The 14527-nt window shown below is 35.4% G+C and overlaps 1 protein-coding gene across 7 annotated transcripts in view; it reads left to right on the top strand.

Annotated features, from left to right (window-relative positions):
- The window catches only part of LOC109094551 (arginyl-tRNA--protein transferase 1-like), a 76102-nt gene that overhangs the window by 32294 nt on the left and 29281 nt on the right, over positions 1-14527 (top strand). For 6 of the 7 annotated variants that reach the window (XM_042769501.1, XM_042769502.1, XM_042769500.1 and 3 more), the window contains 2 exons: positions 5944-6125; positions 11260-11359. In XM_042769501.1, the coding sequence (XP_042625435.1) occupies positions 5944-6125; positions 11260-11359 (282 nt within the window). Of the gene's footprint in view, positions 1-5943; positions 6126-11259; positions 11360-11815; positions 12008-14527 lie in introns of those variants that run through there. The other variant, XM_042769504.1, reaches the window with a different exon arrangement.

The following is a 14527-nucleotide window of genomic DNA, read 5'->3' as shown; positions in this document are numbered from 1 at the left end:
CTGCTTTTTAAAAAAAAAAAAATCAATCTTTCGTAACATTTTAAATTACTTTACTGTCACTTCTGATCTGATTAAATGTTTTTGTTGAATAAAAGTATTAATCTCTAAAATCTTACTGACGAAAACTAGTTTCACTTGTTTAGCTTAAGAAATTATGCTTTAATTAGATTATTTGATTAGTACTAGGTTATAGAAAGATAACGCTAATGTGCTATTTGAAGGACTCTTTTATTTCATGCACAGATAAACTAAGATTCTGCGTGCAGAAATCTTAAAGGGGCAATTGGCATCAGGTGCAGAACCGTGTGCGCTTGTGGCGTATCCGCTCACTTAAAGATGCGTGAACAATAACACTATTTGAACTTCGTCTGGAACGTCAAAAGTAAAGGAACGTACTGTAATAGTGGATTTGCCATTAGCGTGCATTAGACTCCTTCACCTGGTTGTGTTTATCTAGGTGTGTGTGTGTTTGTTCACGTGTGTATCACATGGCGTGCGAGGCAGCATGTTTTGCGTCACTGAGATGCCCTTCTCCTGATGCACGCCTGTGTTGCATTTGTATGTCTGTTTCTACTTGGCTTTTTTAAATGTCTTTTTATTGACCTGAAATGTCTGTCCTAAGGGGATATACTCATTAACAGTGGTGTTGTGTAATTAGTCGTCAAGGTTTTATAGACCTCAAACCCTGCCTTTGCCCCATACCCCTGTTTTTCCACATGCATGTGTATACATACTTGTTGGACACTATTTATCTCATAATTTTTCTTTATTTTTTTACTTCCAGTGACTGGTTTTGACAAGTGATAACAATTGGCCTTCAACTGTCTGTGTGTCTGCCAGCACGACACATATTCTCATCTGAAGGATACACAATGAAATCATTAGCGCATTAATAAACACTTCCCCATAATGTAATCAGAGCTCCACATGCCTGCATGTGTCCAGGACAGGCATTGCATCTGTGCCGCAGAGGGAGTCGTTCCCTGGACGGGAGCATGCCGTGAGTGGCGACTAAGAGAAAAATGGCAGCCGTAATCGAGCGCTGCTGTTTCCATGTGGGGTTAAATGAGCCGTCGCTGAGCGCTGCGTCTAATGAGTGCTGTGTTTAGAGTGCCTCTGTGTGACTTGAATAACATTTGAGTCCTGCTGCGTTCCCAGTGCCTCTCCAGGGCCACGTTTGAGGAATAATTCTTTGACATTTAATGCTCTGTGGTTTTTTGACTACAGTGGAATAATTTCTGTAGTCAAAAAATTGTATGTAATGTAATATAATGGAGGTTTTTATTTTCTATTGCACTACACTCAAGTCAGTTTTATTTGTATGGTGCTTCTCACAGTGTACATTGTGATTATCTGTACTATGCTATAGGGTGATTTCAAGTATGCTGATGACTTAAATTTAACCAAATTAAACATAGTACAGCAGTAGTTTTCAAATTAGGGTTCAAATTAATGTCAAATATTCATATTATTTAGCTTTTGTTGATCACAGAAGGAGAACAGAAGTTATCATTTAACATATCTAGTTTAACAAAATAAAAAGATAACAAATACATAAATAATAGAAAATAAAAAGTTTTAATCAAATGAATTATATATATATATATATATATATATATATATATATATATATATATATATATATATATGTATACACACAGACACACACACAAACACGCACAAGTGTTAAATTATTAATTTTGTGTGTGCGCTTTGTTTTATTAAACATTTTTTATTTAATTGCATTTATATTCCTATATACTTACATATACTAACATAATATAATCAGAACAAGAATAAATAGATTTTTATTTATAAATATAAGTTATTATACATTTTATGCACACATATATACATACATGTATATAGTATATTATGTGATTTTTTTTATTACATAAACTATTTTATAGTATCATATTTTTTTTTTTTTTTTTTATATTTTTTTTTTTTTTTTTGTGTGTGTATATATATATAAACAAATATAATATTTTTTTTTGTGTACATTTTTGTTATTATAAATTTTATGCATACACACACAAACACACACATATAATTATATTCCGACAAATTATATATACATTTTTTCCCCCTAAAATACGAAAATACTAAGATTTGAATAAATGTATTGTAATTTATATGTAAATTACTGTTATTATTGTACATTTTACACACACAAAAACATTCACACTTTTTATTAAAATTGTATAATTTGAACATTTGTATTATCAATGGATCTTTTCTCTTATTCTATAATACTACTATGATAATGCACATGCATCAGTGTATGAGTGCAGCCTCCTGAAGACAGAATCTGGTTGGATGGTTTCCTGCATGCATTAACCTCTCTTATTGTTTCTACAACATAGAGTAGTCACTGTATTGTTAATAAAACAGGAATGTTAACTACCCCAACCGCCTGACAAACAGCCTGCTGCCGTCCCCTGTGCCGACTGCAAACGGACACTTAGCACGCCACTGCACGCTAGAGAAAGCCGGCCAAACAAAGAGCGACTCAGAGCACCATATGCTTGTGATTTGGGCCCCTGCCTTTATTGTTGGCCTCATCTGTGTGTTTTGCTTGCCTTCACAATGGCACAGACGCAGTCATTAGGCTGTCCGGCGAGGTGATCCCGGGGTCAAGGTGATGCCATTTTCCTCACTTAGGTCATGGCTGCCTAAACATGCCTGATACTTTTACCGTGAAATACTTCTGCGGGGGCTGCGTTTCATTAAAACAGAGTGAAAACACCATCTAGAACATTCTGTCAGATCATTAAGGATGAAAGATGGGCAGCTGTCAGGTGGTGCTGAGAGCTTAACGTTCTTTTAGCGGCGCTCCGCTGCTGGAGGGTAAGTTAGCATGACAGGCGTTGGATTTGAGTCCGGTCTGGTTCTGACAGAAACATGTGGTGCCAAGAGTCAGATTGAGAAGGGGCTCTCCGTTTCACCGCAAGCCCTTAATCATCACCGCTAGCCGTGCTACGAAAGCACCTTCATCTTGAGCGGCTGTGTTTACTTGATACTGACAGCTGGTTTAAACTGCCAACCCGCTGGACAAGCACTTTGAATAAAAGTAACTAACCTATACATATGAATGTGCTCCTCCTGGAGAAGTGAGGGCTTTACTGTAACACCTCTCTAGGGATGTTGTGAACCGAGCAAAGTTTATACTTTGGAAGATGCTAGGTTTTACCGGACTGAACTTAAATTTTTTTAGCAAAAAGAAGATTTTTTTTATTTTTATTTATAGAACTGATATAATGTTAATTTTGCATCCTCCAAAAAAGCCCCAAAATCTGTTTCTGTACCCATATAGTATATAACCTTAATAATACAGGTGGTAAAAGAAAGTTCATTACAAGTAGCTTTTCCATAGGCTAAATTATACACACACACACAAAAAACTTTTTTTAAACAGAAGTTTACTATTACATTTCACAAACATTTACAGAGAAACTGCAAGTAACGCACTGCATTAAAAAAAAAAAAAAATTTTGAAGTAAAAAAACCTGAAATATTTTCTTGTATTACAGAGTCCAGTAATCTTCGAAAACTTCAGCCTTTGGAAAATAGATATAATTTTTACTGTGTACTAATATATTCCATTCAAGTTTATCTGTATAGCACTTTTTCTTAAAATACATATTGTTTCAAAGTGGCTTCACAGAAAAGGCATGTTTCAAAATATATAGAAAATAAAAAAATTGAAACATAAATACAAAAACATTTTGTGACACTTCAGTTAAACAACATCAGATGTAACATAAAACCCAAATGAAAATAACTGATAACAAAAGCTAAAAAGAAATATATTTATTTAAATGAAATATTAAATGTAGAGGATGCAGGGAATTGTCAGTCTATTGTGTTTCACTGTAAAGTACACAATGACTGTTCACGTTACCTCCAACATCTGTACATTTAACAGTATTCTACTATAAAATCTATAAAAAACAACAACTCTATATCCATCTAATTTTGCAATGCAAAAGTGGTCTATTGTCTTTCAATGTTTGAGACTTCTGATTCATTAGCCAAAGAGTCCATAGAAAATAACAAAAAAATAACACAGTGCAGTAAACAATAAAACTATTTGCATTTCAAACTATTGTGTTTATAATTACAGCAATACATTCAAATAATATGAAACAAAATACAATTTTGTGATATCACGCAGCGTAACGAGCTGTTTATTGCAGCTATAAATAACTGACACTGGAAGCCTTACATGTTCAAGTTACAAATGGCAACATCCGTTATTAAGTTAAGAATAGTGTGGATAAAATGTCTATTTAGAGGACTTTTTCACCGTATAGAGTAAGGGAACTTGCCGTTAACTGATTAACAGGGATTTGCAGGCTTTTACCGTTAAAAATGACAAATATTTTTTACTGTGTGGGTTTGAACACTGTGAGTGGCGTGCGTGGAGTTTCTGTGTTGGTTTTAATTTGGAGGTGAGTGACCGTGGCACAGCAGCGTCTAAAGCCTCTCATACTGAACGGATTGGCCGAGTCGCTCCCCTGGTGTTGTGATAACGAGCCGGCTTCCTGCAGGGCTAACTGGACCCAGATGGGCCGAGGGGGCCGTGGAGAGATCCCGTTACGGCTACGGCTGCATAGGCCCCCTCTCACCCAGACGTTTGAAGTCTCGTTGTGGACCAGGCTGAATAAAGCGAGTGTAAAGGTTTAAGGGGGAAATACGATCTCGGGCAGGTAACGGTTTGGGGTTTTACAGCCGTCCAAAACAGCAGACATATATCCATACATGAGTGCATTCATGTCACGTGAAGGAATGTGGGCTTTTATCTTCAGACACAACAGTAGTGGTAGTTGTTTTTTTGTGGTTGATTTACACACAGGGTAAAAACGGCCCCTCGGTCCCTGCTGCACAGGCTTCAGTGTGGAGATTGATTTTGTTCATGCAAGGATTTTTATTAAATCGCCTCTTGTAGTTTGTGTGTGCGCCTGGCATGGACCTTTACTCCAGACACACACACACACACACACACACACACACACACACACACACACACACACACACACACACACACACACACACACACCTCTCGGCCCACATGTGGGAACTATTAGCAAGCTACTGTACACGCTGTCTTCCTTTGCAAGCTCAGACTTTCAAATTGTTCGAGCATTGATTGACACAGAATCACACACAGGAGCATATTTCATAACGTTCATAACGTTTTCAGTTATTTATTTGATTTGCATCATAATACTAGAAATTCGGAAAGTCAGAAATCTGGAAATTCAATTTAAAGATCTAAACTGACTGTTCCTGGTCTTATTCTGCACAGTTCATCAGTATATATTCTCACACACACATAAAATGTCAATAAAATGTAATATGGCTGTGAAGTTTTTCAGCCCCTCCCCTCCAACCATTTTCATCATCCAGTCAAATCCTGATGCATAAAATCAAGTCCCACCCTTCATGTTTTTTTTTTTCTAATTGAGTATCCCGTTTATCATTATGGATAAAATTGGGATGTTTCATGATGACTAAAAAGCTGATCCCTTGCTAGTATGCCCTTTATTTGTCCTGTATTTTATGTTTCTTTAACAGCAAATCAGCATATTTGAATGATTTCTGAAGGATCATGTGACACTGAAGACTGGAGTAATGATGCTGAAAATTCAGCTTTGTCATTATAAGAATTAATGACATTTTTAAAAATATTAAAATAGTAAACGTTATTTTAAATTATAGTAATAATTCAAATTTTTTTAATGAATATAAAATTGTTTTCTTCTTCTTTTTTCCACTTATAAATATCATGTGAGTAATGTTTGCTTGAGTCTGACCAGCAGAGTTTCCAACATCCAATAAAAAGAGGCGAAAGCCTACAAATAAATATTATTGCATAATAATTACATTTTGATAAAAATAATCGATGTTCTCTCTCTGACTTTCGCTCATCTTCTCCAGGCTGAGATGGCTCCTGATGGTCCTGAAGTGGGCTACGGCTCGTTTCATCAGCAGTACTGGTTGGATGGCAGAATAGTAGCCGTAGGAGTTCTGGACATCCTGCCCTCCTGTGTGTCGTCTGTGTACCTCTACTATCACCCCGACTTCTCCTCGCTCTCACTGGGCACCTACTCTGCTCTCAGGTTGGTCAGCCAATCATAAATTCCCTCTAATCTTTGAGCTTTTCAGGTGAAAACATATAATTAATAACTGGTCGTTTAATTGACAATTAATCTGACTTGAAATTAAGTGTGAATCTGCTCATTGCTATTGTTTACCAGCCCAAACCTTTAACCACTAGGCTACACTACCTCCCAACAGAAGTTTCCCAGCATTAATTGGTTAGTTCACCCAAAAATGAAAATTATGTCATTAATGACTCACCCTCATGTCGTTCCAAACCCGTAAGACCTCCGTTCATCTTCGGAACACAGTATAAGATATTTTAGATTTAGTCCGAGAGCTTTCTGTTCCTCCATTGAGAATATATGTGCGGTATACTGTCCACGTCCAGAAAGGTAATAAAAACATCTTCAAAGTAGTCCATGTGACATCAGAGGGCCCGTTAGAAATTTTTTTTTGAAGCATCGAAAATACATTTTTGGTCCACAAATATCAAAAACTACGACTTTATTCAGCGTTGACTTCTCTCCCGGGTCTGTTATGAGCGCGTTCACAACACTGCAGTTTAGTGATATCCGGTTTGCGAACGAATCACTCGATGTAACCGGATCTTCTTGAACCAGTTCACCAAATCGAACTGAATCGTTTGAAACGGTTCGCGTCTCCAATAAGCATTAATCCACAAATGACTTAAGCTGTTAACTTTTTTAACATAGCTGACACTCCCTCTGAGTTCAAATAAACCAATATCCCGGAGTAATTCATTTACTCAAACAATTACATTCATTTACTCCGGGATATTGGTTTATTTGAACTCAGAGGGAGTGTCAGCTATGTTAAAAAAGTTAACAGCTTAAGTCATTTGTGGATTAATGCTTATTGTTGACGCAAACCGTTTCAAACGATTCAGTTCGATTTGGTGAACTGGTTCAAGAAGATCCGGTTACATTCGAGTGATTCGTTCGCGAACCGGATGTGCTGTGAACGCGCTCATAACAGACCCGGGAGAGAAGTCAATTCTGAATAAAGTCGTTGTTTTTGATATTTTTTGGACCAAAATGTATTTTCAATGCTTCAAAAAATTATAACGGACCCTCTGATGTCACATGGACTACTTTGAAGATGTTTTTATTACCTTTCTGGACGTGGACAGTATACCGTACATACATTCTCAATGGAGGGACAGAAAGCTCTCGGACTAAATCTAAAATATCTTATACTGTGTTCCGAAGATGAACGGAGGTCTTACGGGTTTGGAACGACATGAGGGTGAGTCATTAATGACATAATTTTCATTTTTTGGGTGAACTATCCCTTTATTGCTGCCAACAGAAGTTTCCCAGCTCCATCCTGATTCTGCTCTCCTTCTGAATATGTTTTCCAACAAGTTTCCAGTGGTTGTGCTGGTCGATCAGAAAGTTTGAATGCATATTACTTTCAAAACACCACCATACACACCCACAGGCCTATATTTCTTTGTCTTTCACATATGTGTGTACATATTTCACATGGGCTGCTCTCCTGATTAGGTTACACTTTACAGGAGATGCCAGATGTGTGTGTGTGTGTGTGTGTGTGTGTGTGTTATACTCAGCTTTGGGTGTCTGGAGGCCTCGGGAGCCTCATTTCTCACAGACAGGAGAATAAAAAGAAGGCGCGAGTGAGAAGTGGAGATTGTGCGTGGGGCTCTGTTGTGTCCAGACTCAGAGCAGCCGCGGGGTCAGTGTCTTTGTGCTGTTGTGTGTCAGTGTGATTGAGTGAGACCTTCTGAGCATGCTGCACTGGACGGTAAAAATAATGATGAATGGCCAGCAAAGATAAACAAAGTGAGTTTCCTCCAAGTCCTAAACGTGCTGAAAATTTATTTAGAGTGTTTTGGTGATTCTTATTAAAATTGGCCTCTGTCATATTTAACCCTTAAATCATAAGAATTAAAAAAAGAAAGAATATTTAGAATGAATGAAATAGAGGTTATTTAGATTTTTTTTAGGATCAATGTAGGATTATTTTGAATATTTTATTTAGAACATTGTGTCTGGACATTGAACCATATTTTATTAAAAAAAAAAATGTTAGAATTGACTTTAATTCCCATTATAGTAATAATGGAAACATATATATATATATATATATATATATATATATATATATATATATAATCAGTATAAATTAAAGGCAGTACAACAAATACTGTCGTAATGTACAAATACTTAAAAGTTTAAAAACATTTTTTTAATTGAATACGGTTATAAGAATTTGTTGAAGATGTGCTTATTTGTCATAATATAAAAACTTTTAATAGTCCTAAAAAGTAGCTTACCTTTCATTTAAGAAAATGTATTTATTTGTTTAATTTTTTCCTTTTTTGGTGTGAAATATATATATATATATATATATATATATATATATATATATATATATATATATATATATATATATATATATATATATATATATATGTATGTGTGACCCTGGGGTACAAAAGCAGTCTTAAGTCGCTGGGGTATATTTTTAGCAATAGCCAAAAAACATTGAACATTTAATCATAAAATTACTATTGTTTTGCATTAATAAGTGCAGTTACTAATACTATTTCATGTTCATTTCTTGTTTATTGATTTGACAGTAAAACACTAAGCCTGAGTTAAGATGCATACAAAATGAACTTTTATTAACAACAGGAACAGGTGCAAAATCTACTTTTTATATACAGAAAATTGATATATTCCACTCTTATTAAATGTACCATTATTCTTCTAGCATATGGAACTGACCAACTTCAGTGATTATGTATGATTTAGTAGCAGATTGAAGAAAAGTTTGTGACTTTTCTTACTTCATACACAAAATCTGATTTCTTGACGATTTGATATTTTATAATAGTGATTTTATAATTTCAAAATATAGAGAAAAAGTAGAAATGAATGACTAATAAGCCAATAAGTGCTCCTCTGCTGCTGTCTACTGGTTATAATTGTGATTTGATATATTTTTTAAATTTTACATAAGTGTTTTTGTTTACCACAAAGTATATTTTGTTCCTCCCATTAAAAATAACATTCAAACTGGATCATTTTAGAGCGTTAAAGTGCTGGAAATAGTTGTGTGAAATGCTTGAAAGTCATTTAAAAGTGCTTGAATTTCTCTCACAAAGGGTGTACAAACCCTGAAATGAATGATGTAATACATTCGACTATTTCTACCACAACACCATGGTTACAGTTAGCGTTACCGCTTCTGGTTTCCTGACGTATGTCAGCACTGTTTATAACAGAGATTTCTGTGCAGAATTTGAATGCTTCTCAGTAAATCTCGCAGCAACCTTATCACTGAGCGGCGAATTCAAACGCTTCTCTCTGGATCTCGCCGCTCTGTTGCATCTGTGCAGTAACAGTGTCGTGAAATCAACTCCCGAGTAATGCTGTTCTGAGCTCGGACAAGTTTTTTGCGTCGTGGTCCGAGCTTTTGTTTTGTTTGATGTTTCTCAAATGCAACAGAAATGGCAGCACTTATGAGTTGGACAACACAGTGGTCGCAGCAGTGCGACCGCTCAAAAAATCAGTTGCACCGGCAGAAAATGATTGCAGTCTGGAGCCCTGTTTAAACATCCTTCAAAGAAAATATATTTGTTTAAAAAAAAAAATTATTTTATTATTTTTAAAAACTTTACCCATGAATATGTTCTGTTGTTTCATTAACTGCTATTTTTTTACATCTCCTTTAATAGTTTAATAGACAAATATGGTCCTCACATCTCCTGCTCTGAACGTGTGTGTGTGTGTGTGTGACATTAATATTTAGCAGACGTCTTGTCCGTGGTGAGCGCTGCGGCATAATTGGCTTGTGTAGGGCTGTCAGAGCACTGAAGAGGAGATAATGGAGGCTTCAAGCTGCTGCCAGCGCTGAGCGGGTGGGGACTAGGGTTCGAATCGAGGAGGGAGAGGCTGCCCTTTCTTTCTTTTTTGTGAACGGGTTCCACAGCCTCTTCTTATCCGTCTCTCATTCATGGAGTGCCAGGCTTTGTCAGCAGGGGATGGGAACCCGGGAACCTGGCAGCGACCGCATGACCTTCCAGCACCTCGCTGTTTGTCGTCGCTCCTATTCCCTTCGCTATTTTTCTCTTTCATTTTCCAGCACTTTTATTTTGCTTTGGGTTCTCTCTGTCTTCCTCTCTTTTTCCCGCATGAAAAAAAAAAGATTTCTCCCCCTAATTTATAGGAAGACAGAGAGTATGAGGTGTACAAAATGCAGAAGAAGAGAGAAGAAAGAGCAGGATTTATTTGTGGAAAAGATAAACGTGTTTGTACAGGGAATAAAGCTAGAAGTGAAAAGAGAGAGAGAGTGAGAGCTCATTGATTGCTTGCAGGAGGAAGTATAAATCTCCTCTATTTTTCCTCCTGTTTTTATTTTCTCAACTCCCTTTTGTTTTTCTCCTCCCATTCTTCTTCTTCTGCACTTCCAGACACAGATTTAAGTGGCTGTTTATGAGGGAAACTACTTCAAGCATCATATCCTGATAATAGTATAATTAAGAAATGTTAATATTTATTGAAGTTATTAATCAAGCTCAATCTGATCTTTGTATAGTTATTGAAACCCCCCTGAATAAATCAGTTTTATTGTCAGTTGCTTCTTTTTCCCTAGGTTTAGTATCAATCTCTAAATATGTTAAAAAAAAATCCCTTTAATATTACACTAGACGTCTCGATGAGCGTCTTTCAATGTAATGAGATTTCAAAGCAGTATTTCTGCGGTTTTCTTGTACAAAGCTATTGCATGTCTTCAGAATATAGCAAAACAAGTCATATAGATCACTTTTATGCTTCTCTCTTTTGTATTTTTTATATCTTAGCCCAAATCCCCATTATGAAAAAGAGCAACATATCTCCTTTTGTGTTCCATAAAAGTAAAAAAGTCACATAAAATGTTACATAAATGGAAAGAAATCTGTCAAAGTGCATAGATAAACAAAAATAAGTGAATGTTACCATGATTTCATCACGGAAACAACTGATAATTAAACAGTGGATATTTGTAGCATTAAATCAGCATTAAATTGACTTTGTAATGAGCAGTTAGAAGTTTTACAACCTTGAGCACAAACATTGCATAACAACATACACATGCCTGTTTCTGCTCTCATTCTCTCTGCAGGGAGATTGCCTTCACCAGGCAGTTGCAGCAGCAGTCGCCCAAACTTGCCTACTACTATCTGGGTTTCTACGTCCATTCGTGTCCCAAGATGCGCTATAAGGTACAGTTCTGATCTGACGTCAACCTTCATTTCTGTTCATCTTCTGTTTGCACTGGTCAGTGTCACCTACTGTAACTGAGCACTGATACTGCAATGCTATATTGAACATGCACAGAAAGAAATGAAAGCTTTTGCTTTCGTGCTGTCATGCTGCATCCACGTAGATAGGTGTCAGTATAGAGACAACGACTACTGTAGTTTCATTCATCTACCTAAAATGGTTTCAGAAATCTTCTGGTACCATTCTGACGTTTAGTGAAGTTTAAGATAAAATGGGCTGCTTAGTCGCTCACTTTCAAAACTTTTTCCATAGACTGCACTTTGCTGAATAGTAAAACAATATGCATAAAGTCTTTATAAAGGGTGCAAGCATCCACTTTCTTAAATAGTTTATATGCATGTATCCTCTCTTTCACACTGTTGGGCAAGAGGTAGGCTGCAGCGGTTGTATAACAGGGTGGATTTCTGTTTTGGAGCTGAAGTAGACACCTGTTAAAGGTGTTAATGGTCTGTCGTCCGCCAGCATCACACCTCTCCGCTCAGTTGCCGCTGTGATCTGTTTCTCTCATTACTGCTCCCCAATGACTCTACCTGGAGCAACCGCAGTGCCACACTTCTGGAAACCTGGCTCCGCCTCCTTCCTTTATTAGACCTGTGAGATGGTAGATACAGTATAGGAGGAGCAGTTCAATTTATTTATTGACTATTGTAGTATTTATTATTATTTCGAATTAGCTTTTATTTAAAAAAATTTGGTTTTGATTTGAATTTTTATATATTTTTAAATGCTTCTATTCAGCATTTTTAATATATTTTTATTTAATTTTAATACTTATTTCAGTTATTTTTCAAGGCAACATTTCTAATTTTCATTTACTTTTTATGAGATTAAAGTTTTATCTAATATTAATTATGGCTGTCAAATCGATTAATTATATATATATATATATATATATATATATATATATATATATATATATATATAATATATATATTAAAGTTTTATCTAATATTAATTATGGCTGTCAAATCGATTAATTATATATATATATATATATAATCTTATTTATATATATTTAATTTTATTTAATTTTTATGTTGTTGGTCACCTTCAAGTCTTCATTTTCTTTCCTCTTCATGTTTGAAGACTTGCATTGGTGATTAAAGTTTCCAATTTTTCTGTGGTTATCAGTGGTATTTTTATTTGTTTTTAATTTATTTTTTCATTCTTTAATTAATTAGTTTGTTCATTTGTAGTAGTATTATTATTATAAAACACATTATTTTATACATATTATAAGTCCAGTACATACATTTCTTCAGTTCACTCACCAGGCCACTTTTTTATTTAAGCTTGTCATTTTTTTCTTTTTAATTACATAATGTCAGAATTGCCAACCCCAGGTCATATGACAACACTAAATGTTCCTTAATTTTGCTGGAACAGTTGGACTATTTTAAAACTACTCTGAAATGCGGAAAGCTAGTATATTTGGCTTGCAGTGAGCTCAGCATCAGACTGAACTGCAGAATTCATCAGCGCAATCTCAATATCGCAATCGCATGCCTGCTTTTCAGGCCTTAAGCCTCTTGGTGCGGACAAACCACGGAAAATGTCAAGGTATGCTTCCAGATTTGGCTTATTGAGTTTCTGACACCGTTAGCTGTTCCGTAGTCTCACACTTGGCTTGTAGATGGTTTTCAGCCTCTTTTGCGAACAAGGGACTTGGAGCCGTGTTCAAGCTGGGCTGCAGGACTACGGAGGATGGCGGTAAAGCAGTCCAGTGGGAACTCTATGTAAGTGCTTGCACAGGTGTGGCTGAGCGTAAAGCGTGTTGGCCGTCATTTGACTGAGACAAGGGATATGCTGGGCAACTGAACAGCTGATTCATATACAATGGATGGAGATTGTGAGGGAGGAGGAGAATGTAAATAAAAGTGACGGACCAGCCCAGAGCTGAAGGCAAGGAAGAGGGAACATATGCATCTGTTGAAGCGATTAGCAGTTGAGGAAGAGGTCAAAGCTACTGTAGTTCATGGTGTCACCTGATCAGAGTGTTATCAGAGAGGTAGACGGCTCTCCTCTTTATGTAAACATTCCTCTTTTTAAAGGAATAGTGCACCTAAAAAATATGATTCTGTCATTTACCTGTCCATTGCTCTGAACTCTCATTCAAGCTTGTTCAATTCAATAATGGCTCCTCAAGACATACAACACCATCTCATCATCATCATCAACTTCCCCTGGCATATTTGAGTTTGAGATTTCAGAGCGCTATTTCTACAGTTTCTGTATTTTTCTTGCACAAAGTTATTGTATGTCTTCATAATATAGCAAACAAATTATATGGATCATTTTTATGGTCCTTTATTGTCATTTTTGGAGCTTGGAAGCCCCAGTTCCCATTATGAAAATATCTTAGATGCAACCACTGATCGAGTTTTCACATTGGAGCTCAGCTCAAGGTACTCTATTGCATGTGTTGTTTATCTATCCTTTTATTTGCATTTTACAATTATTCTATGAAAAAGGTGCCTTTTCAGTTAATATTTTAAATTTGATTAAGCTTTACATTTTTTAAGTGGTGTTATGTCACACAAATAATGTGTATTCTGCTGCATTGTGGCACCTTAAGTTAACCCTCTGAGCACAGTTGGTACCCTCATGGTCAAAAGGGACCTAAGCCTTGAAACATAACTTTTTTTTTTTTTCCCCAAATCAATCCAATATGTTTTTGTTCAATACTGTTTTTTTTTTAATTATTATTTAGAATTTTAGGGAGATTTTATGATACTATGCAATATTTATACATTTTTTATTAGCTGTTTTTTACATTACATTTTTTTGGTATTTTTCATATCTCCCACTCATTTCCTATGTTGGTCAGTTTTGACCATGAAGGTACCAAGTGTTACTTTTTATTTTTCTCCACCCTTTAACATATCCAAGATATATATAATAAATAAATAAATAAAAATTATATATATATATATATATATATATATATATATATATATATATATATATATATATATATATATAATATATATATATATATATATATATATATATATATATATATATATATATATATATATATATAAAATTATTATTTATTTATTTTCTAATCAAAATCGAAGCAAAAAAATGTAAAGAATGAAAAAATT

This window comes from Cyprinus carpio, chromosome A13, assembly GCF_018340385.1.
Source record: "Cyprinus carpio isolate SPL01 chromosome A13, ASM1834038v1, whole genome shotgun sequence".
Taxonomy (NCBI): Eukaryota; Metazoa; Chordata; class Actinopteri; order Cypriniformes; family Cyprinidae; genus Cyprinus; species Cyprinus carpio.
This window is presented reverse-complemented; position numbering and strand designations above follow the sequence as displayed.